General features: G+C 38.9%; 1 protein-coding gene and 1 pseudogene across 1 annotated transcript; both read left to right on the top strand.

Annotated features, from left to right (window-relative positions):
- The first annotated feature begins 1,565 nt into the window (after window positions 1-1,565).
- LOC122029450 (SCARECROW-LIKE protein 7-like) lies at window positions 1,566-4,241 on the top strand. The gene has a single exon (XM_042588436.1). It carries the CDS (start codon window positions 2,168-2,170, stop codon window positions 4,007-4,009), a length of 1,842 nt encoding a protein of 613 aa, XP_042444370.1. The 5' UTR covers window positions 1,566-2,167; the 3' UTR covers window positions 4,010-4,241.
- Window positions 4,242-4,592: 351 nt separating this feature from the next.
- Window positions 4,593-10,998, top strand: LOC122029084 (annotated as a pseudogene).
- The last annotated feature ends 14,550 nt before the right edge of the window (window positions 10,999-25,548 follow it).

Here is a 25,548-nt window from a genome sequence, read left to right as displayed (position 1 = left end):
TACCTTAATAGATAAATTAAAATTATTTTTTTTTAATTTCAATTCAATTAAAATTCTCTAATATCTTTGATAGACTATCCAGCACTTATACCATTATCAAATCAAAACGTATGAAGTTGATTGCAATACAAATTAAGATTTTCTTACCATATTAAACACTTACCACATATGCGTCGTCAATCTTATTCCTCGTGTTTGTCATCAGAAGGATGATTACTAAGCGAACAGTCCTTTACAGATTTCACAAGTCAAATCTCTCACTGTTTAGATGTTCTTCACTAATAAAAAATCAGCACATCTCCTTTAGGAAAAGACGTAATATATAAGAAAAAAAAAATAATTCTAATTAGGCTTATTAATTATCTCTGGGATGATTAATCTAATCTTACGGAAGTTTTCTACTGACTACTATAATAAATTGAGAAGCGCACGCGATGGCTAGTTCAGAAGTCAAATATCTTTTGGTTGCGTCCCTTATTTAGAGGAAAAATTCCTATCAATACGTCATAGTTGGGGATTGAATCATGGATACCTAGATGATAACCTAAATATTTTATTGTGACATCATAACCCTGGAAACTAGACGTAATATATAATGGACATAAGGTAAATGGATATTTTTGCATATATTCAAGTTAACAATTATGTATTCGAATCTATAAATCATGCTCACTTATATACGAGCTCATGCTTTGTCTGATTATGTCGGATTAAATTGATGAATATCATGGTTCTTCTCCATTACTCAAATAATTTTTGGATGTTTATTATGCGTAATGGTTTATGCATCAAAAAGTAAATTGGTCTTGTATGTGAAAATGGATAGTTGAAAGCATCAGATGCATTGTACATTAATGCTTATGCTCTACCACTATATATCATCCAAAGGAGAAGAGCATATCTTCCTTTCTCCATCTTCATGCAGTCCAAGAAATCAAGTGATTCTAAACCAAATCTCCTGTTCGCTTTCGGTTAGGATAGAAAGCGACACCGCCGGACCAGCTTCTTCCCCTCCTTCGATCGTCTTCTTCTCCTCTTCTTCGAAGTAATCAAGCTTCGCATCTGGAGAATCACAAAGGCACATTACCTCAGCCGTCGTTGTCCCTACGGCCCACAGCGCCAACCATTTCAATCGACGACAATGACGACAATGACGACGATGGCGATGGCGATGGCGACGACATCTTCTCGAAACACAGACAGAGAGATCCGACCGTCCATATTGCGATCATTGATGGTCCCACGAGGCCACGACGGTGAGATGACTGTGCGCACCTTCCTTGGTTTAAGTTCCAGTCAACTTGCGCATCATCGCCCTCTCGTCGCCTTTCTGACTGGCGGCGAAACGACAAAGAGCTCCACTGATAGCGAGCGTCTGATTGATCCATCGCGATTCCAAGCGAGTCGGGCTTGGAGGCCATGGCTAGATGACGCCATCGAATCGGATTCGCTGTTGCAGCCGGGGCACCCGACCCACGTGGCGCGGCAGATCGAGCAACGGACGAGTCGACACGTAGCTCTCGGCGCGCTCAACGAGGTGTCTCCTACTCGCAACGATCGAGCCCCGGCTTCTTTTTCCCTGTTGGTGCGAGACAGGAAGCGAAGTAAATACAGATTCCATCAATCAAAATGACGATGAGACCGGACGGTGTGTTGGACCGAAATGGAGTTTCGTAGTTGGAGGATGGGAGCGTATCGGTGGTGGAGGGGACCAATGGCGACGAGACACTCTCGATCGCCGCTTGAACGAGCAAAGCGGGGGACAAGGAGAGCGCTGCCTGCCACCGTGGAGTAATTTTTTTACCCTTTTTAATTTCCCCCCAATGCTGATTTCACTACGCCTGGTTCACCCATCTGGCTGAACTTACTCACCTCGGGCGGGCCTACTTCCTCGTGTCTTGGGCTTTTTTCTTCAATCCATCTATCCCTTTCCTTCTCTTTCACGCATAGCCCCCAAACCCTCCTCCCTCAAAACCTTCTTCCCCTCTTCCGCTTCCCGTCCTCCTTACGCAGTAACTCACTCACTCAGTACTCCACTGCGTCTAAACAGAGCGCCGAATAGCCTGACACTACTGCCTCCTCCCTCTTTGATAGCGCAGCGCAGTTTGGAGGAGGACGACGACGATTGCGTGCGCTTTGTTGTATTTTCTCAAAGGAGATTGAGCAGATGGCGTACATGTGCGCCGACAGCGGAAATCTAATGGCGATCGCGCAGCAGGTGATTCAGCAGCAGCAGCAGCAACAACAGCAACAGCAGCGCCAACAGCAGGAGCAGCAACAGCAACAGCTGGGCGTCTCCGTCAACCCCTTCTCCACCAACCACCCGCCCTGGGCTTCGCATCACATCCACCACCAACACTTGTCGGATCACTTGCCCTTCGTCGTCCCTGAATCTGGAGCCGTGTTTGCTGATCCATTTGTCGCCGAACCCATCCCTGGATTCTCTCCTCACGGTGGCGGCCGCCATCTCGACCATGGCCCCTTCCGCCTCTCCGACTTCGGATCAACCGTCGCGGCAGAGTTCGACACAGATGAGTGGATGGAAAGCCTCATCGGTGAGGCCCCCGCAGAGAACTCCGTGCTGATTAGCGACACTTGGCCTGGCGCCGCCGACGGAGCAGAAGCCCTCTTCGGGGAGGGGTTTCCCTCTTGCTCCGCTGAGATCAGCCTCCCTTCGTCACCGGGCGACCTCAACCGCGTCTTCTTCCCTGAAAACTCCAAGATCGCTCCCCTTCCTTCGGTCCAGCAACACCACCAGGCCGCTCGTGTCTCTACCCTGCTTTCGTCGGCGGCTGAAGCGCCGTCCTCCGATCCCCCAGAACCAAGCAAGGTATCTGGAACCGCCGCCGCTGCCCCCTTGCGAGATCAGCCTCCGGAGAGCAGCGCTTCCTCGCCGCCGCTCTTGACATGCCTACTCGAGTGCGCGCGGCTCGCCGATTCTGACCCTGATCTTGCTGCTAAGTCTTTGATCCGTATCAGAGAATCTGCCTCCGAGTTTGGTGATCCGACGGAACGCGTCGCGTTTTACTTTGCGGAAGCCCTCTATGGGCGGCTCCTTGGAGCTCATTCACATCCTATTCCCATCTTCGACACTACGCCAGAGGAGTTCACTCTCTGTTACAAGGTCCTCAACGATGCGTGCCCTTACTCCAAATTTGCACACCTTACTGCAAATCAGGCGATTCTAGAAGCGACTGAGTCCGCGCCGCGGATTCACATCGTGGACTTCGGTATAGTTCAGGGCGTACAGTGGGCAGCACTACTCCAGGCCCTCGCCACCCGACCCTCCGGAAAGCCATCAAAGGTCCGTATCTCCGGCATACCCTCGCCGGCGCTTGGCGCAGCGCCCGCAGAGTCGCTCGTCGCTACCGGGAACCGCCTCCGTGACTTTGCGGCGCTACTTGATCTGGATTTCGAGTTCGATCCCATTCTCACCCCGATCTCGGAGCTCGCATCGACCACCTTCCGGGTGGACCCGGACGAGTCGCTGGCAGTCAACTTCATGCTCCAGCTCTACCACCTGATCGGCGAATCGCCCGAGCCAGTCGAGCGCGTTCTCCGGGTTGCCAAATCGCTCGCCCCCAGCGTCATGACGCTGGGCGAGTACGAGGCGAGTCTGAATCAATCCGGCTTCGCGGAGCGCTTCGCCACCGCGCTGGCCTACTATGCGGCGATGTTCGACTCGCTCGACCCGCCGATGGGGCGCGACTCGGCCGAGCGAGCCCGGGTGGAGCGGCTCCTCTTCGGTCGTCGGATCCTGGGGGCCGTGGGGCCCGGCGAGGGGAAGAACCGACGGGTGCGAATGTGGGGGAAGGATGAATGGACAGCCGTGATGGAGCGGTGCGGCTTCGAGCCCGTGGCGCTGAGCAACTACGCTGTGAGCCAAGCGAAGCTTCTCCTCTGGAACTACAACTACAGCTCCAAGTACACCCTATTGGATTGCAACCCGCCCTTCCTTTCCCTGGTGTGGGGTGACCGTCCTCTCCTCACGGTTTCCTCATGGCGTTAGGTGATGAAATTAATTGCTTCCACCTTGATAATTAAATGATAATTAGGATTTTTTTTCCTTTTTCGATGAATGTGTTATTGCTTGTTGGTTTGTTTGCCATATAAGAGCAGGCTGGGAATAGCACAGATCTTGGTAGTCATTTTGGTTGTGGTTTTGGTTAGTGCTTAATGTGAAATGTAGTAGTAGTAGAAGTAGTAGTGCTAAGTATAAAAGATAAAGTTAGAAATTGTCACTTGAACTGTGAGTGGTTTTTTTTTTTTTTTGATTTGATTTGATTTGATTGAGGCTCTTATGACCCGATGGAATTGCGTCTAGTATTTAAAGAATAAAAGGTAGAAGGATCAACATGATTATTGGCACCTTTACTGCTAGATGATTACATGCATCAGATTTTTTGCCAATTTGGTTACTGCTAGATGATTACTGCTGGATGATTACATGCATCAGATTTTTGCCAATTTGGTTAGTTGGGCAGGGGATGAGCTAGAACTGGAGTGGTATTATTCTAAGCAAGAAATCAGGGTTCTATTTGCTTAGTTCATTGATGTACAAGTTTGATTATTTCTCATAGTGCGTGAATATAATGGGTCTTTACTCTTTACCAAAAGAAAACTGTAGTATACCAGATAAAAGAACAGCAAGCAATCTCCACAAAAACACTGCCAGCAACAATTCGAAGTGTGGCAATCTGAATGTAAACTTGGCGCACAGAGGTATGCCTAGTTGGACTTGAAAAAGTTGGAATGTTTTTTACTCGATCGATGCAGCGTGGTTATTATAACTTTTCTGTCTGTAAATTGAATAGAAATACTGATTGTTTTCTCCTCCTAGTTGAACTACTAGTCTTCGATTATTGGACTTCGAATTAGAATTCTAGTTTTTCTTTTTAATTTTTTGAAACATTACTTCTGTGAGTGCAACTGTTAAGTGTTCAAGATGGCGTCGACTTGTGTGCTGTTTCTATATTCAAATAATATCATGAGCAACATTTGCTAAAGCTTTACAATTGGCTGTGTGATGCTCGAGTGGGCTTTCAAAAACGTGTGGATCATGCGATTTTTATGGTTCAAACGTTGTGAATGTGTAACTTTATAAATGAAACGGAATTCGAGATGAAGCGGCTTTTTACGGCTGAGAGAAGGGAATAAGCCATCTTCAATATGACGTATGTCTGCATCAGACCAGCTGTAGCATGAGATAGCGGTCTGAGGAGATTTCTTATCATGGTTGAGAGCTGATGGAGAAGATTCTCACATGTTTATCATGGCGGAGACCTGACCGATAGGGAGCACTGTTCCTCTTCTTGAAGAATTTAAATGGGACAAAAATTAAAAAGATAATATATTTAAAATATAAAATAGAGCATTGATATAATTTTTTTACTATTTTTTATAAAAACTGTAATAATTATAAAGTAAAAATATTAAATATTTTTTCTTAAAAAAATATTTAAAATACTCATATTCATTGGTGACATTTATTGAATGTTTATTTATTGTAGAAAAAATAAAAATAAAAATTAGAATCCACCATTCCACATGGACATCTAGAAGAGGTAAATCACAATTTTTTTTACTTTATCAATATTCACTTCCTTGTTTATTATAGTAATATTTATCTTACAGTAGCCTTGAGATTATTAAAACTTTTTATTAATGTCATTGTCAAATATATAATTAATTTTAATCTATTTGAATTTTTTAACTGTCAATTATTTGATTAATCTTAACCCTATTACACTCATTTAAAATAATTTATGTCAAACATATTGTTTGAAGATGAAATTTAATAAAAATTTGATCAATTGGACTAGGGGTTAATTGTGAGAGACACTACTACTATAATAATTCTCATCTCATTTTCTCAATTTCCACCTACTCTTATTGTTAAATTTTTATATTGTCTTTTGGTTTAAGGTCTTCAATATTTTACAAATCTTTTACTCATTTCATTTATTATCTTTTTGTAAAAAAGTTTCTCCATCTCTAGAACACTTAGAGAAGAAAGCTAGTGATTTTTAGTGGATCGATTGTGATGTAGAAATTGAGAGTTTCGAATCGTATAAATTCTTGAGTCTTCTCTAAATTGCTTTTATTTGTTTGCTGCATTTATAGTTCTATTGTACTTATAATTTGATAATTTGAAATTGTTTTTTGTGGCACTATTCAACATCTAATGTCATGCATGATCTCTCACCAAATGTACTCTAGAATGCGACTGGAGTCTAACCATGTTTCCAAAGTGAGTAAATGGTTCGAAATAATCATGTTGCAGTTTCGTCCAAAACTATCAAATGATCATTTTTTATTTAAAATTTGAATATATGGATGTGCACTTTACGAGACCATTGTAACCTAACCGTAGTGACAAATGGCTCAAATATGACCATGTAATAACTTTGATCATTTAGTCACAAACTGTTATATCTAACCATTCGATCAAAACTTATATATATTTATATAGTAGTTTAGACTGATTTTAGGGAGTTTTGATTATTTTAAAAGTATGATTGGATTTATATATTTAATTTTTTTTAAAAAATAATTATTTAAATCAAAATTATTATATAATCATTTTTAAATATAGTAGTTCCTGACAAAAATAGTATATGACTAAATTTTTAATTTAATTTTATTTTGGTAAAATTCATGTTTAATATATATTTTTAAAGTTTATAATTTATTATTAGTTTTTAAAAAATTATGAAAAATTTTATATTACTTTGCTCTCCATTATTATTTTGGCAATTTACCAAATGGTATATGTAGGTTTTTGAATTTACCAAAAGACGTATACTACTTTATTATTTATCAAAGGGCACACCATTTTATAGTCCTCTTCCCATTCTACTCTCTGGACAAATTTGACTATTTTTCTTTTTATTTTCTCTGTCATTTCTCCCTCTTTTATCTTTCATCCTTTATATGCAACATCTATTCTTTTTCCTCTCTTCTTTTTTCTCTTTTTTGCATGCTGATTCTTTTAAAAATTTTAACACCCTCGATAAGCTAAAATAAATAATGGATAGTATATTTGAACTTTTTTCAACCCCAGAAATTCATAGGAACTAAAATGGGTGCAATTGAAGCTCTCTAGGTTCATAAGTGGATTTTGACCAAAACTCACTAATGGACTTAGAGAGTTCCGATTACACTCATTTCAGTTCCTGTAGATTTCTGGTATTGCAAGGAGTTCAAATATGTTATCCATTGTTTATTTTGACTTCTCAAAGGTATTAAAATATAATAATAAAAAATTATAAAAAAAATTTCACATTGCCTTGATATGGAATCATATCAGGCGATTCAATATCAGGCCCAACGAAGGCCTGATATGAAATCATATCAAACCCAACGTAGGCATGATATAGAATCATATCGGGCCCAACATGAGCCTGATATCGATATTTTAACACCATTGTGAAGCTGAAATAAATAATGAATAGCATATTTAAATTTCATGTGATCCCAAAAATCCACAAAAACTGAAATAGAAGCAATCAAAGCTCTCTAAGTCCATCAGTGGATTTCGGTCAAAATTCACTAATGGACCTAGAGATCTCATATTGCATCCATTTTAGTTCAAGTGAATTTCTAGAGTTGCAAGGAGTTTAAATATGCTACCCATTGTTTATTTTAGCTTTTTGGGGTGTTAAAATGTAATAAGAAGGAAGAATCGCCAAAAATCTCCACATTGGGCCTTATAAGAGTCAAAATCCACTGATGGACCTAGAAAGCTTCAATTATACCCATTTTAGTTCTTGTGGATTTCTGGGGTTGCAAAGAGTTCAAATATGCTATCCATTGTTTATTTTAGCTTCGCAGATGTGTTAAAATGTAATAAGAAAGAATCATCAAAAATTTTCACGTTGGGCCTGATATGATTTCAGCCCCACATTGGACCTGATATGATTCCATATCAGACCCATATGGAGAATTTTGATTTTAACTCCTGATATGAAAGAATCTTGATGATTCTTTCTTATTATATTTTAACTCATTCAAGAAGTCAAAATAAGCAATGGATAGCATATTTAAACTTCTTACAACCCCAGAAATCCACAAGAACTAAAATTGATGCAATCGGAGCTCTTTAGGTCTATAAGTGAATTTAAGTCAAAATCCACTAATGAACCTAGAGAACTCTGATTACACTCATTTCAGTTCCTGTACATTTTTGGGTCTGCAAGGAGTTCAAATATCCTATCTATTTTTTATTTTTTACTTTGCAGAAGTGTTAAAACATAATAAGAAAGAATCGTCAAAATTCTCCATGTTGGGCATGATATGATTGCATATCATTATCAGGCCCCAACGTGGAGAATTTTGATAATTCATTTTTATTATATTTTTAACATCATTGAGAAATGAAAATAAATAATGAATAGCATATTTGAACTCCTTGTAACCCCAGAAATCAATAGGAACTGAAATGGGTGTAATCGAAACTCTCTAGATCTATTAGTGGGTTTTTGTCAAAATCTAATGATGGACCTAGAGTGCTCCGATTATACTCATTTCAGTTCCTGTGGATTTATGGGATTGCAAGAAGTTCAAATATCTTATCCATTTTTTATTTTGGCTTCTCTACGATGTTAAAATATTTTTAGAAGAATCGACATGAAAAGAGAGGAAAGACAAAAGAGAAGATGAAAGATAATAGATGTTGCATGCATAGGAGGAAAGAGAAAAGATAGAGAGAAATGACTAAGAATAAAAAAAGCAGTCAAATTTATCAGGAGGGTAGAATGAAAAAAGCAGTATAAAAAGGTGTGCCCTTTGATAAATAATAAAATAGCATGCACCTATTGATAAATTCGAAAACTTACATACACCTTTTGTAAATTGTTGTTATTATTTTATATATATTCTTATATATTTTTAAAATTTTATAAGTTATGTAATAGTTTTAACCATATTTACTATTTTATTAAGAATCTTGACCCTTTACTAATTAATTTTGATGAAGTCTAAAATAAAATTATGTTAATGTCCTTTTTTTCTTTTAATGTTAAAAATAAATTTAAAGATTATTAGTAATTTTCTTTAGTTATTTTTTTTATATAAAAAAATATGAAAATCATTTTTTGTAGTCCTATATTTTAGGATTGACAACACCATGAGTACAAATTTCTATAAATATCTTGCATCTACGATATTAGAAAGTATATATTTCTTGACTTTTTTAACTAAGATGAAGTGTAGTATTTATTTTTATTAATTTAATATCTAATATTAAAAATTAAATTAATTTTTTATGAGGAAGAGTTGCAACGAGTATAAAATGATAATTTGATAAAAAAAATATAAAATAAGATGGGTTTTCGATGGGCAAGTAAAAAATTGTTTCTTTAATAATTTTGAAATGCAAATTATATCCGATTAAAACTGGATAGATACGACTGTGTTACGAAATTAAAATGAAATTGACTTTGATTTTAATATTTCATATTTCTCTTTCTCCAATCGAAACAAAAGATTAGAATCTCAACTTCAATGCACTAAAGAAATTTTTTTATCTAGTGGGACGATAAATTTATACAGATGGAAAATTTTTATAAGATTAGATTAATTATCTTCAAAATTAATTATTTTGATGAGTTAGATATTTAGATTATAAAAAAATTATTTTTATTTTATATTATTTCATTTTGCAGGATCATTTTGTCCTTATTGTAAAGGTAATAAAAAGAATTATTGAATAGATTGTTATTTTTACCCAGATTTCATATAAATGTAAATTTTATTGATAACACCTATTCATTGCTATTGCAGCGACCGTGTGAGCAAAGTAGGGCACCAGTCGAGCTTGACAGTGCACTAATGAGGGAACTGGTCAACATAGCGCATCGATGGCTTGAGCAGGCAAGGGCCACGAGCGCATTACGCATATTGTGCATGCATTGACAACCGTCGAATGTGGTTGCATTCGTTGGTGGACCGACGTTACATTAGAGCCGTGACTGTGCGCTGCTGGTGGTGGTCGACCACTTGACCAATGGGCTCGGAGTGTTTCATGAAAAAAATATATATATAATTTGTTTCCTGCATACAACTGGATATATATCTGGCGATTCTTTAGCCTTGAGGGGTTTAGGAAGTAGCAATTTTTTCCTCTATTGATTCGGATCATTGTATCACGATGCTAGGATAGAGACTCCTGTTGCTCAGTCTTTATTGCCAGATCTGTGATGAGACACCAGGTCTGAATGACTTTATAAAATGCATGGTTAAAACTCTCATACAAAGATTATGTTGTCAGAAATGATGAACCCAAACTTTATGGGTTAAATACACTAACTCGAAATACACAGTTTGAAATGTTACGACAACAATTTTGCTCCTGGATATTGCAACCGTGGTTCTTTTTACCATTAATCAATTTAGAAATTTAATATTATTGTCAAATAGAAGCTAAGTTTCTCTTATATATTGGTATCTTGTTTCAACTCATTTAGTTTTTCCTTACTGATCATTATGCAGTTGACAAGGAATTTGTGGAGACCTCTACCTGGATCGCATTAGGAACCTTGCTCATGACAACTGTAATGATCTTCAAGGCTTCCTTGTCTTCGGTGCTGTTGGTGGAGGAACAGGATCAGGTCTTGGCTCACTTCTTCTTGAGCGTCCTGATGAGTACTATGGCAAGAAGCCGAAGCTTGGTTTCACTGTGTATCCATCAACACAGATATATCGAACGTCCAACCAACACAAACCTCAATCACCTGGTGTCTCAAGTACGGAATTTCTCAATCATGTATCAATCTAATTCTTAAGTTGTGAATGGTCCGATGGAGTTCTCATGTTGTGCAGGTGATTTCACCTTGGACTACTTCCTCGAGATTTGACGTTGAATCTGTAAATGTAGATCTCACCGAGTTCCAGACCGATCTTGTTCCTTATCCAAGACTGCGCTACCTGATTTCTTCCAATGCCCCTGTCATCTCTGCTGAGAAGGCATACCATGAGCAACGAGCTCCCTGTTGTTGAAATTATTGAAATACAAAACAGGATTATTATTGATAATTGGCTTAGGTTAATAAGTTTGATACGGCCAGTAAGGTGGGACCCTCAAAGTTGACTTCAATGTCAAGAAAGTGAGTTGATGTGACGGTCAAAGTCAAGAAGAGGTTAACTCTCAGGACGTATCAATGTCATGCTAAAATAAGACTAGTGATACTGCCAAGTGCTCTGACCGATCGGACTAAAGGGCTGATAGGACACGCTAGGCATATCGTTCAGCTGGACCAAATTCTATATTCAAATATAGCCATCGAGTGTAAAATGAACCCCCGACATAAAGTTCAACCGGACATATTGTCCTAGCGGATACCAAATCCCCAACAAAAACCCAGTTGGCTTAAAGGCCGATCGGACTTACGAGGTTCAACTCTCCACTTCTCCAAATGCAAGACTCTTAACTTACATCCGTCTGACCCAGAAGCTAGTTAAACCTCTAGGGTTCAACTTTCCACTTATGGGCATGATCCTCAGCTTACATCCACAAGGCCCCAGTGTCGGTCGGATATTTGGGGTCCATTTTCCCACATGAGCGTGGCATCTAGTCTACAGTCGGTCGGTCCAGAGCCGATCAGACTCTCTTTCGGAGACAACATTGTGAGAGAATTACAACAACATGTAAGGGAATACGCCATTACTCTGATATATGAATGCAATAGAGCCTTCCTCCGCCTATAGGAAGATTGTTATACATACTCCATCACGCGACATACTTTAACACCAGACATTTTTTGTTGCCTCATTAATACGGAAGTTATGAAAGGTGGTATAAAAAGGGGGTCATCTCCGTTGGCCACGTACGCACATGAATGTATATGAATTCACACACTCATGCATTTACACAGTTATTCTACTATTCATCATCTTCTCCAATTTGCTCGACTACTATTCTGACATGAGCATCGGAGTGTCTGTGCCAGGGACCCCTTCTCTAGTTTCGCTCTAACATTCCTCATAGCTCTATCTGTGGTGTGCACAGGTTTGTAGCTCTTAGCTCCAGGATCGCTTAGCGCCATCTTCTACCAGCTCAAGGTCTTCTCCTAGTTAACATACAATCCACCTTGAAACCACCCATAGCTAGCGTGTCATCACCCTCGCTTTCAGACAAGATCAAATTTGGAGTTATTTGTGGGAACTTCGCCTGAATCTAAAACACGGAGATGGATGAGATTAGACGATTCACCACAATTACCCTGTCACAAGAGGATTTAGAATTGCTAATAGCTACTCAGGCATAGAAGTTAGTGTAGCAATAACAACAAGCAACATCCAAGGGTCTTTTACCAAATGACACGGCTACATCGATAACAAGCCCTCATATCGAATGAGGGACCCGAGTAGAAGGCCCAACTAGGTTTCGGCCAATTCCTCCTCCACCAACGGTTGGCTTCATGCAAGCACCTACACAGATGATCAGTCTTCCTCACATGCCATTGTCTTTGATAGCATATCACCGGGCCATGTTTCATACAACTTTTGAGGGTATGGGTCAAGCAGAGAGGCCCCATGTGAAGGATGGAAAAGAAACAATAGAGGGGGTGGTGAATATCGTTAGTTTAAAAATCTTTTTCTTTTATGAAAGTAAGTAGTGGAATAAAATAGTAAAAGCAATTCAAGTGACTTATTTAGTTACTTGATTCGGAGCATATGTCAACTTTTACTACAAGACCCGCGATCCTTGATCGCACCATTAGACAAATTTCTAATAGCCTTCTTTCTAAAAACTTAAGAGAAGAAGTAACTCATACAAATGATGTATAGGATAGTAACAAATTACTATCTTACAGAAATAATGAAAGCACAAAATATACTGACAATAATTAAAGAATTAGAGCGCATATCGTCGGAGAAGATTCGTAGTAGCTTGCACACGTAGTTAAAGTGTAGTAGTAGCATGAATAGAAGAGTAGTAGATCATAAGGTTGCATAATTGCTATTCTAGTCAGCTTTGATCTCGAGGACTTTTTATAAGCTTCATTTAGTTGACTGAAAAGATGTTTGATCATCTACTGATTATTTTGGTCATTCGATCTCTCTATCAGTCGACTGATCCACCAACTTTCCATCTTTGTCGAGATTCGATTTTCGTGTCATTAAGAGCATTAATTGATTGGTCGATTGATCACCTTGATTTATCGATCGATCCCTTTGATTTCCAAAATTTTGCCGAGATCGAATATGCCAAGTGTGTTACTAAATTAGGCTTGGTCGATCAATCCTTGGGTTTGGTCGACTGATCCTCTTGACTTCCAAGTCTGCTCTGCATGATCTGAACCTTGTCATATCTGCTAGGTTTAGTCAACTGAACCTCCCATTTGGTAGACCGATCCCTTTAGTTCCTGCAAAAGAAAGATAGTTCGATATAATAATAATATTCCTGTAAAACATAGTTAGCACAGTATGAAATAATGCAGAGTAAGAAAATATAGTAAGACTTGTCTTGATCTCAACTTGAAAATCTTCCAGTTTCTTCAATTAGATCAGCGACCTAGAGTTTGTCCTTTCCCGGGACACGACCACCTGGTCTCCCTCTCTAGTTACTTATCTCAACCTATCAGCCAAACATTTGATCCAGTAGACTTGTTTGGACTTTCTCTGCTTAGTGTTTGATCGTCTGATCCACTAAGACTTTTCCTACAATCTAAATGAGCCAACAACAATAATAGTAATGCAAAATACTATAGTAAAACTAAACTTAGATTTACCAAAATCTGCTTATGGTTGACCAGACACCTTTCGATCAACCTTACTCGGAGTTCACTCCTCCAAGACTTCTCGTTACCTAAGGTTACCTCCCTGAGGGTTTTCATCACCTAGCTTCACTCACTAAGACCTAGGGTTAGCTCCTCCATAGGATTTTCACCACCTGACTTCACTCACCAGGACCTAGGGTTACTTCGTCCTGGGGTTTTCGCCACCTGACTTTACTCACCAGGACTCAGCATCAAATCAACCCACTAGGAATTCAATATCAAGTCCTCCAGACCTATCTAATCCTACCTAATTTTCACGATCTACCGAGATTTCCCTTGGCTAGCCATGTGTAGGACTTTCCTTATCTAACCATTGTTAGGACTTCCCTTGCCTAACTACAGTTAGGACTATTCACTTGGTAGATTTCTCACATTTTCCGTGCTAGCCATTCACTCAACCTCGACCTGACTAGACTCCATTAAATATATTGTCAAACAAATATTAAAATCCTGGAGTCAATTGCACCAATATTCTCTCCGTTTTTGATATTTGACAATATATTTAAGTTAGGCTACTTAACCCAACTTATCAAGTTTTATGCCCATAAATAATTAGGGTTCTAACATAAACCCTTATTCTCCCCCATTCACATATATCAAAAAAAATTACTAACTTAATTACTTTGATTCCTTAGGAACTATTTAGGTTTTGCACTAATAATATTACATATTTTGCTTTTCCTATTGAAAGACAATAATAAGATGTATTTAGGACTTTCAAAATGAACATGAATCAGATTTTTTTAGAAATCTCTTTTCATGATTTCAAAAATCCTTTTGATGGAATTTTCAAATATTTTGCAAAATCATTTGCAAATATGTTCAAAAATAATTTTCAAAAATATTTCTAAGCTAATTTAAAAAATGTTTTCATGTAATTTTCAAAGAATTTACTAAGTAAAATCTTTAAGAATATTTTTTAAAATGATTTTTCAAGACTTAAAATATTTTTATAAAACCAAGATATTTTTTGTAGAATAATTTATGCTTCCAAAATATTTTTTCAAAAATATTTGACAAGGATTAAGAGTTCTCAAAAAATTTGAAAAATAATTTGCAAAGTAAGAAACATAATTTTCTAAAAGGAATTTTTAAAAATAATTTTCAAAACATAATTTTTTAAAATATTTTCTAAAATATAATTTTGAAGAATAACTTTTCAAACCCCTTTTTTTACTTAAGATATATTTTTAAAAATATTTTATTTTGAACATCTTTTCAAAATATGTATTTTAATAGAGACTCTCTCCATTAACCAAACACTCTTTTAGAAATCTTTGTTACCCACAAGAAATACATTCTTATACATCTAGAGGTTTGAGATATCGTGGTTGACTTTAGTATCTATGAGCTTAGATGTTGGTCAACAAAAAAAAAAAAATATATATATATATATATATATATATATATATATATATATATATATATATATATATATATATATATATATATATATATATATATATATATATATATTTATTTATTTATTTATTTCAATCAATCATCAATCAAAATTTTAAAAATAAATTTATAAGTTTTAAAAATATTTTTGATTTACTTTTCTTAGCATCTCACCCATTCCAAATTTTTAAATATGATAATTTTATAGTTGTGTGAGAAGATTTTAATGATTTTGAGTTTGTTATAATTTGAATTGAGTTAAAATTGGGTTGGAACTTTGATTATTAAGTTAAAATCAATTTAGGATTTAATAAAATGATTATTCTTAATTTTAAGTTAAGTAAAATTAATTTTATTAATTAATATGATTAATTTAAATTGAATTTATTAGTTATTATTTTTATTACCTTTGGAATAACTATTATTGTAAGATATGGTAATTAAATAATAAGTGTTATTGAAGAAATAACTTTATTGTATTTTTTAAAATGTTTTAGAAATTTATGGAGATTTAAACGGAATTCGTATGACCCATTTAAGGGGATAGAGCTATTAGACTTAGGGAAAGCCGGTTTAGGAGGAAGTTGATTAAATTAATTAACTTAGGTTTACATGTCTAAACCTATGTTCATGTTTTCTCATTCTTCTCCTCTAGTCTGATTCCCCTTCTTCTCTTCTCACAACCTCCTCCTCCTCTACTCGTTGCCACGGACCACGCTCTTCCCCATCTGATCGTCGCCAGTCCAGTCCTCCTCAACTGGCGATGTCCTCGAGACCTCAAAGTCGCAACATCATCTCCCTCCATGCGACATCAACCATTAAGCTCTCCCAATCCGCCAGACATGGTCATTCCCTTTTCTCGATCCCATCTTTTTGGCCACATCAGTCGTCTGTCAGCACAATTTGGTTACAGTGGCTTCACGACCATCGCCCTTCTCTGTTGCCCCATGCCCTTGCTCCTTTTCTTGTCGTCACACCGGCCCATCTAGCTCACAACGATGCCAATTCTTTCTTTTCTTTTCCTGATATCCTTCGAGCAGTGCCCTAGCATCACCGCCTGCCTTGTTGTGAGTGGTTGTTCTGGAGCAATTTTTCTTCCTCACCGTCACCAGTCCCTCATACATGACTCACCGAGAATGAGATTCAGCAGTGGCTTCACTATCACGCACCATTAGCCACTACCCAATTGCCATTACTGATCGTCGCCTTCTTCATCTTCAGTATCGATTAGCCCTTCTGTTGCATGGATCATCGATGAAACGATCCCAAATTATCCCTCAAGTTTTTTTTACTACTCTCTCGTCAACTTCTATGAGAATAACCATGGTACAATCCAATCCATGAAGCAATCTTAATTCATGAAAACGGCTGCGTCAAACTAGAGTTTAATGAATAAGAACAATAGTCCCCAAACATCCCTCTTATGAAAAATAAAGAAAAACTCTTGCGATGAAATCAATATGCTCTGCACTCCTAGGCAATCAGACAGTACCATGCGTCAATCCTGCCTCCTCGCCTACTCCATCCGAGGGTCTTCCGTTATATCCTGAGAATCGTCCTCACCTATAATATAGACATCATGAGTCTATGGCTCAACAAGTACAATCCAGTATGATTAAAAGGACGTCCATAAGGTAGCAGGAATAACAACTAGAAAAAAATAACATAACCCAATTACGGTATAGCACAGAAGGATAAAACATGCATAGGTGATCCTACGTAGCTAATATGGTGAATATGTCACATATCCGATAACCACAACTAGAGCCAGTCTAACAGTCTTATGACCCTAGAGGTACCTCCTAGAGAACATGCAGTCATATAACCGAAGCTAACAATAAATTACAGTATCAGTCATAATTTACAGTTTCAGTCATGTTTGGAAGGACCCTCCCCAGAGCTCATTCCGGGTCACCCAACCTGTACTGTCACCACATATGCTTATACCCATCCAATTAACTATATAAGAAAACATATCCTACCCATAACTTATTGCACTGTTCAAAATAAATAGAGCTATGAACTAGAGGAAAACAACAGTAGACTAACTACTCAGGTAAATAATCAGAATTTCCATTAATCTATAGGTAATTAACTTAACATTCTAGTTCGATCATCATTCATCAATTCCATTCGGTAGAAATTGCATGGCTATTCCAAGAGCAAAACACATTCGAGCTTAAATCCAATCATATCACGAAAGAACATAACTTCATTGTGAGGATCTTGAAACCTTCTAAATCAAAACCGGACAATCCAACCAACATGCAGGAAACAACGCCACATCAGAACTGAATTGAATCTCCCTAGCTGACAGCAATCTCAACAACGCAAAGAACCATCGAAATCAAATCTAAATCACCAACTTCCATTCCAAGACCCTAAAGCATCATGAAGGAAATGAATGTTCTCGAAACCAACCAAAATTCCAAAACTGTCAATAAATCCGAAAACCACATGAGAAGAAATGTCACTGACTTCTAACCATGAATCCCAATGGTCAAGGGATTCTGTAGAGCAACATGAAGAAGAACATCCTCAAGAACCCCTAAAATCCCTAAACCACGAGGAACATAAATGAAGCAAACGTCACAAAACGGAGAGCATCAATGTTCTAAGTCCAATTCTTGTGACAATATGTTCAGGAAATCCGGAAGCAATAAAACAACCAAGCACATCATCAATCAAGGTGTAGAACTCCAACAACATTCGGTTCACGGAGAAACTGAGCTGTAAAACGAAGCAACATCACACTTACATCTCCACAAATCCTGTCCCGAAACTCAATTGAACAAGAAGAAACCGAGCAACTTTGCATGATGGTACCGAGTTAGAATACATCTCAGTCAAGCATTTAAACAAACAAATATCATACAGAAAACTCGAAGCATCGACAACATGGAGGAAAACGAATCCGACTCATCCGCAGCCAATCGAGCACCACCAGAATCACGATAAGAACACTCTGAAGGAAATCGAGCCCCCATCAAAACAGAATGCACAGGCAAAAGCCAGAAACAATGTGAACCACACATGAACATTAACGAAACCTCAATCCGAATCAAAACTCTACAAAATAGAAACCAATTGCAAACCAACCCACCGTTCCGACCACATAAATGAACATTCCAAGTTCCTACCCCCTTACCTCACGGATCTCGTACAATCAAAAGGGAATGAACTTGCCTTTCTTGTGCTCGCGCCGAAATCCCCACGCCCAATCGCCGGTGAACTTCACCTGCTCGTGACGTCCTCGGTGCCGGATGCGTGGTGCGTCGCTCGGCTGGAGCTTAGAGCTCGGTGGAATGCTCCGTCGCGGCTGCTGGATTCGAACGAGGAAGTGAGAATGGCGATCGGGAGGGTATGCGGCGTTTTAGGTGGCAAAAGGCGAAACCCTCGCCCTCAGGCCCCCGTCGCACCCTGCCCAGGGTCATCACGAGGGAATAAATCCCCGTTGCCCTGCGGACTCGAACCCATGTTCTCAGTGGCAAACTTCCACGTCTTTACCAGCCGAGATAACCCCGTGGGGCGGTATGCGGCGTTTTAGGGCTACAATGGATAGTAGGGTAAGGTTTCCTCTTTTATACATAAGTTATCTAGCCTAAGGGATTATTAAGATCAGCTAATCCCTTGCTTAATTGGGTACCATTTGCTTGCAACCAATCTTAACCGTTCTATCTCTTAACATGTGTTGTTGAAATTCATTTTAAATCTCAAAAGTTTTCCAAAATTTGTAGAAAATTTAATAAACAAATTTCTTTACTAACGATCGTAAGACCTTAATTTATTATTCTTATTTTTAACTTAATTCCTTGATTAATGCTTAGGAGATCTTAAAATCGACGTCCAACCTTCCTTATTGTTGCCCTTTTCACCCATGATAAGCCACCGGCCCAGGTCTTCCTACTGTGATTGCTAGAGAGGAAGGGAGTTTGGGTAAGTGTTAGTTCAAATGTTGCTGAATTCATTTAGATTATAAGGCTAATTAATGAATTCATTATTTGGAATGTTAGGTTAGCAAGGGAAGGAAGTAGTAGATAGTGGTAGATCATCACTGTTGGTTGTAATAGACTTCTAGTGTTGCCAAATTTAGGGTAAGGCATGTTGTGATTGATTATATCCTATTGGTTCATCATGTTTATAGTTGATACATAGATTAAATGATGGTGTTAAATGGAATCATTAACTGATTGGGATTGCTTAGTGATTGATTGGTGAGAATTAAGGAATTGATCAGTGGATTAAGGATGAATTTATCATTTAATTAGATTTGGATCATTTGATGGAATTAAACATGGTTACCTAATAGAATTAGAATTGAGTTTTAGGTTTTAGTTGTTGTATATGTGATTAGCTAAATTGTACATCATGTGATTTGTAGGACGTTGATTCAAGATGAGTGTCTCGACGTGGGATTGTCTAGCACAATCGACAGATAAAGGCGAGTACTTCTTACCTCGAAATAAAGTCTAGCTTTTGTAAACATTTATTTTGAAATAAAAAATCACATTGGTAAAAAATGTCTACATTTATATGTTAAGTGTAATTGTTCAATTAATTTATATTGTAGATGACATGATGTGTGGTGTCACACATAGAGGATCATGTTATCGGTTCTTTATAAATTATAAACAGTAGCTCACGACTAAGATGAATAGGAACAAATCATTGGAATAGTCGTAGTGTAATTTGATATTAGTTTATCTTAACTATAAAATTACAATAGTACACTCTAAGTGTATTGAGCAGCACCATTTAAGGTAAGTTCTTTTTATACTGACTTAATAAAATAACAAGACCTTAGTTATTATGGAAGTGTGTGCTCTTAATCCTAATATAATAACAAGCACATATATTTAGTATTCATTTCTTTAACTTATCAAAGGGTGAGATTTAGTTCGATAAATCAAAAGGCCCGATAAGTTGGGAAATGATATTACTTATAGTGTGTGTTGTTGATTATAGAAGGAAACTGTGTCCTAGTAATCTAGGTTGATAATGTCCCCAAGAGGAGCTCATAAGGATTATCATGTTAAACCCTGCAGGTGGACTTAGTCCGACACGACAATAAGGTTGAGTGGTACTACTATTGGACTAAGATATTAATTAAAAAGAGTTGTTAGTAACTTATTTAATTAGTGGACATTCGACATCTTAAACATAGGGAGACTAACACACTCATAATAAGAAGGAACCCAAAATGTAATTTGGGATTGGTGCAGTAGTTTAATAATAATTCTTTAGTAGTATGAATTATTATTGATGAAATTAAGTTGGGTATTTGGGGCGAACTCGAGAAGCTTAATTTCATCGGGAGACCAAAACCAATTCCTCCTCTCGGTCCCTATCGTAGTCTCTTGTATATAGAGAATTATACCCACCACTTACCCACTTCTTACCCACCCTTAGGTGGCCGGCGAAGCAAGCTTGGAGCCCAAGCTTGGGACGACCAAGCCAAGGGTTAAGCCAAGTTGAGGGGGCCGGCCATAGCTTGGAGCCCAAGCTTGTTGTGGTCAGCCCTAATTAAATTAAAAGGATTTTTATTTTAAAATTTTTCTTATATGGATTCTATGGTTTTAAAAGAGAGTTTAAAATTTAAATCATTCCTTTTATACCTTTTTACAAAAGATTAAATGAAAGATTTGATATCTTTTTGTTAGTGAGAGCCCTAGAGCCAATCATGTGATGATTGTTGTATGGACTCGATGTATCATATTCCTATATATATTTATAAAGACATTTCTTTATGGTTATTATACTTACTTGTATTGGTGTCAACTAACTGAGTATAATAGCGTCCTTGAGTAGAAGGTTCTGTAGGACCGTTGGGCCGGCTAGAAGGGGGGGGGTTGAATAGCCCTGAATAAAACACAACCCTTTCTCGAACAATTAAGCTAACACTTGAAAAATAGATTAAGCAGAAAATAAAGCATAACAACGAGACACCGGATTTGACTTGGTTACAACCGGGGAGGTTGTTAATCCAAGGAAGATGGTTGCACTAAGAACTCCTTCAGGCGGAGAAGCCCCGTTTACAGCAGTGTAGGCACAAAAAGAAAGAAGCTAATCAAAGCAGTGCAAGCACACAAGTGTTGTTACAATTTCTGAACTGATAAAAAGCTTCTGGACCAAGGCTATATTTATAGCCTTGGTCGGGGCGCCTGGAAGGGTTCCGGGCGCCCTGGGGGGATAAAATTTTATCCCCCAACGTTCAGATTGCGTAAATCGCGATCTTGGTCAAAATCAGGGTCCGGGCGCCCGGAAGGGTTCCGGGCGCCTCGGAGGGCTCCGGGCACCTCGGACTGTTCCGGGCGCCCTGGAGCCCAAAGTCAACAGCCATTGACTTTTTCGTCCGAGACCTCTTCTCTGGTTAAGTCCAGCCTCGGTCCGGTTCTTCTCCTCCGGATCCGCTCACTTGGGTGATCTCTGCCATCCGGAAAAGGGCTCACCCGAACCCAACTTCCGGTCTTCTCGAGCGGGCTTCCCTCCGGCTTCTCGTCCCTCGGAATTGCTGCGTGTTTCCTTCTCGTTCGCTAGCGTACTCATCCGCAGTCTTCGTCCCTCGGTCGTCGACCTTCTCGCTAGCTGCGTCTCTTGCTCCCCGAGCAATCTTCCGCAGCGCCTCGTCCCTCGGACGCACTGCATGATGTCCTTCTCGCTAGCTGCGTCTTCCGCTCGACTACCTGTGTTCCTAAGCTCCTGCACACTTAGACACAAGGTTAGAAACAAACAGGACCTAACTTAACTTGTTGATCACACCAAAACAACCTTGGGGTTCCAACAATATCTCCCTTTTTGGTGTGATCAACCCAAGTTAAGCTAGGGTTAAAATAGACATTAAATAACATTAAGTAAATTAACTTAATTTTCAATTTAAATGCAAAAAGATAGAAAAGATAAAATCAAATTAAATCTATCTACCTCCCCCTAGACTTATACTTTCCCTTCTCCCCCTTTGATCACAAAAAATGGGGTTCCAAGAAAAACAATTTAAGGGTTAAAGACTTAGAAAAAGTATTTCTAAAAAAATTTCTAAGTTTTTAAGAGATTTAGAAAATTTTTCTAAATAATTTAAGCTGAGATTTCTAGTTTCAAGAAAAAGTTCTTAACTTAGGAAAAAATAATTTTTGAGAAAAAAAATCCAAAAAAAAAAATTGAATTTTAAAAAAATCTTAACTTACATTTTTAAGTATATATATATTTTTTAAATTGACTTAGGAAAAAAAATTCCTAAGCAAGTAAATTTCTAATTTGAAATAAAATGTTTTGAATAACCTTTTTCAAGCACTAATTAATTCTTGTATTAATGCTTCATTAGTAAGTTAATTAAACATTTATTTCAATATTTTGGCTTCTAGGTCGTGGCGAGGCACTAAGCCTTCTTGGTTATTGGAGCAACAACCACTTCCTTAGACAAAGCCTCATAAAGAAATTCTTTGTTTAATTTTCTCACTTAAAGCGCTAATTTTAATTTTAAAATTAATTTAAGCATGACTTCGGAACCCAATATAGGTTCCAGCCTACTGAATTAACTAAAAAATTTTTAGGAACATATTTTCTTGAAATGCTTCTAATTTGTCCAGGGTGATATTTAAAGTACCAATTTAAATTATTAAATCTTCTAACATTGGTTTTAGATGAACATGCATGATTTCTCATGTTATCTACTTGCATTTTCAAATCATCATTTTCAAGTTTCAATTTTTCATTTGCTAGTTTTAATTTATCTAATTCTTCTAAGGGACAAGACTTAGCTAGAATTACTTTTAAATTTTTATTTTCACTTTCTAATTTGCAGCAATCTTTTGTTAAAAGTTTAACAAACTTAAACATTTTATCAGGAGGAAGAGATCGTACCTGACTTACCTTGTCGATCTCGTTGTCCGTTTCTCCCCCTGAGCTGCTGCTTTCTTCCGACGTGTCTCCCCCTTCATCGATGCTCTTGATGCTCATTTCGGAAGAGCTTGAATCGCAGTCGTCGTCTTGATGACTCGCCATCAGTGCGAGTCCAGAGAAAGCTTCGACTTCCGATTCGGACGATGTATCGTCCCACGTCGCCTTTAGGGTCTTTCGCTTTTGGATAGGCTTCTTACCCTTCTCCTTGTCCTTGTTCTTCAGCTTGGGGCAGTTGTCCTTGACGTGCCCTTCTTCGTCGCAGTGGTAGCAGCGGATCGTTCTTCTCCTCTTTCCCTGCGGATGGTTAGTAGATCTGGATTTACAAAGTTTCTTGAATCTTCTTACCATCATTACCATTTCCTCGTCGTCGAGAGATGATTCTGATTCTGGTTCGTCTCTCGAGGCTTTGAGGGCGACGTTGTTTTTAGGCTCCTTCATTCCTGCACATCTTGACTCATGCACTTCAAATGTTGAAAAGAACTCTTCTAATGAAATCTTTTCTAAATCTTTAGAAATGTAAAATGCATCTACTAATGACGCCCGTTTGGTATTTCTAGGAAAGGAATTTAAAGCGTACCTGAGCGAATCTCGGTTACTTACCTTTTCTCCGAGATTCGAAAGTCTGATGATAATTTCTTTTATTCTCGAGTGCAGATGCGCGACTGACTCGTCTTCCCCAAGTCGAAGGCTGGTGACTCTTCTGGCGAGCTTGGCTTCGGACGTTCCTTCGTGCAGCTTGAGGAACTTCTCCCAAAGTTCCTTTGCAGAGTTGTATTTACTGATCTCGTTGACTTCTTGAGGCGGAAGAACGCTTAGCAGATGGTACTCTGCTTTGCCGTCGGCCTGCTCCTTTTTTGTCCATTTATCTATTTCCTTGTCCTCTGGAGCTTGAAAGCCAAGTTTCATTGTTAAAAATAATTCAATATTTATTGTAAGAAATACCTACATATGTTTTTTCCAAGTGGCAAAATCCCCTTCGAATTTCGGCGGGTGAATGCTTGGTCCGGCCATCTCGTTGCTTCGTTCGCGGTTAGTCCTCTGGCGCCTTGGCTCTGATACTACTTGTAGAACCGTTGGGCCGGCTAGAAGGGGGGGTTGAATAGCCCTGAATAAAACACAACCCTTTCTCGAACAATTAAGCTAACACTTGAAAAATAGATTAAGCAGAAAATAAAGCATAACAACGAGGCACCGGATTTGACTTGGTTACAACCGGGGAGGTTGTTAATCCAAGGAAGATGGTTGCGCGAAGAACGCCTTCAGGCGGGGAAGCCTCGTGTAGGCACAAAAAGAAAGAAGCTAATCAAAGCAATGGAAGCACACAAGTGTTGTTACAATTTCTGAACTGATGAAAAGCTTTTGGACCAAGGCTATATTTATAGCCTTGGTCGGGGCGCCTGGAAGGGTTCCGGGCGCCCTGGGGGGATAAAATTTTATCCCCTAACGTTCAGATCGCGTAAATCGCGATCTTGGTCAAAATCAGGGTCCGGGCGCCCGGAAGGGTTCCGGGCGCCCCGGAGGGCTCCGGGCGCCCCGGAGCCCAAAGTCAATAGCCGTTGACTTTTTCGTCCGGGACCTCTTCTCTGGTTCAGTCCAACCTCGGTCCGGTTCTTCTCCTCCGGATCCGCTCACTTGGGTGATCTCTGCCATCCGCAAAAGGGCTCACCCGAACCCAACTTCCGGTCTTCTCGAGCGGGCTTCCCTCCGGCTTCTCGTCCCTCGGAATTGCCGCGTGTTTCCTTCTCATTCGCCAGCGTACTCATCCGCAGTCTTCGTCCCTCGGTCGTCGACCTTCTCGCTAGCTGCGTCTCTTGCTCCCCGAGCAATCTTCCGCTCCGGCTTTCGTCCCTCGGAACCACCGCGCGCTTCCTTCTCGTCCGCTGGTGTACTCTTCCGCAGCACCTCATCTCTCGGACTGCCGTCCTCTCGCTAGCTGCGTCTTCCGCTCGACTACCTGTGTTCCTAAGCTCCTGCACACTTAGACACAAGGTTAGAAACAAACAGGACCTAACTTAACTTGTTGATCACACCAAAACAACCTTGGGGTTCCAACAGGTTCTTATCTATATCAATCGATTAGTTGAATTGATAATGAGATGATATAGAGAACACTACTCTTAATCATTGCTAGTCAAGTATTAACATTCAGGGTCAATGTTAATGTGATGAGACTAGCATGTAGGTCAACTCGATGACTTGATCTCACAAGTCATGGATATTAGATACAAGTTAACACATGAGTATGCATTGGAAAATGTATACTGAATGACCCGCCATGAGAAAGTATCATGGATCGTTATATGAGTGTCATATACTTTCTCATGTGACTATTAGTATGACTATCAGTCCTTAGACCTGAAGTCACCATGGTTCCCTACATAAGGAGTTGCATACTTTGGCTTCGTCAAATGTCACCCGTAAATGAGTGGACTATAAAGTCGACTACTGGATATGTAACAAATTATGCGGA

This window comes from Zingiber officinale, chromosome 10B (genome assembly GCF_018446385.1).
Source record: "Zingiber officinale cultivar Zhangliang chromosome 10B, Zo_v1.1, whole genome shotgun sequence".
NCBI lineage: Eukaryota > Viridiplantae > Streptophyta > Magnoliopsida > Zingiberales > Zingiberaceae > Zingiber > Zingiber officinale.
This window is presented reverse-complemented; position numbering and strand designations above follow the sequence as displayed.

What these genes read in the sequence shown, in the direction of transcription:
- LOC122029450 (XM_042588436.1), top strand. Translation starts at nt 2,168, where the DNA reads ATGGCGTACATGTGCGCCGACAGCGGAAATCTAATGGCGATCGCGCAG.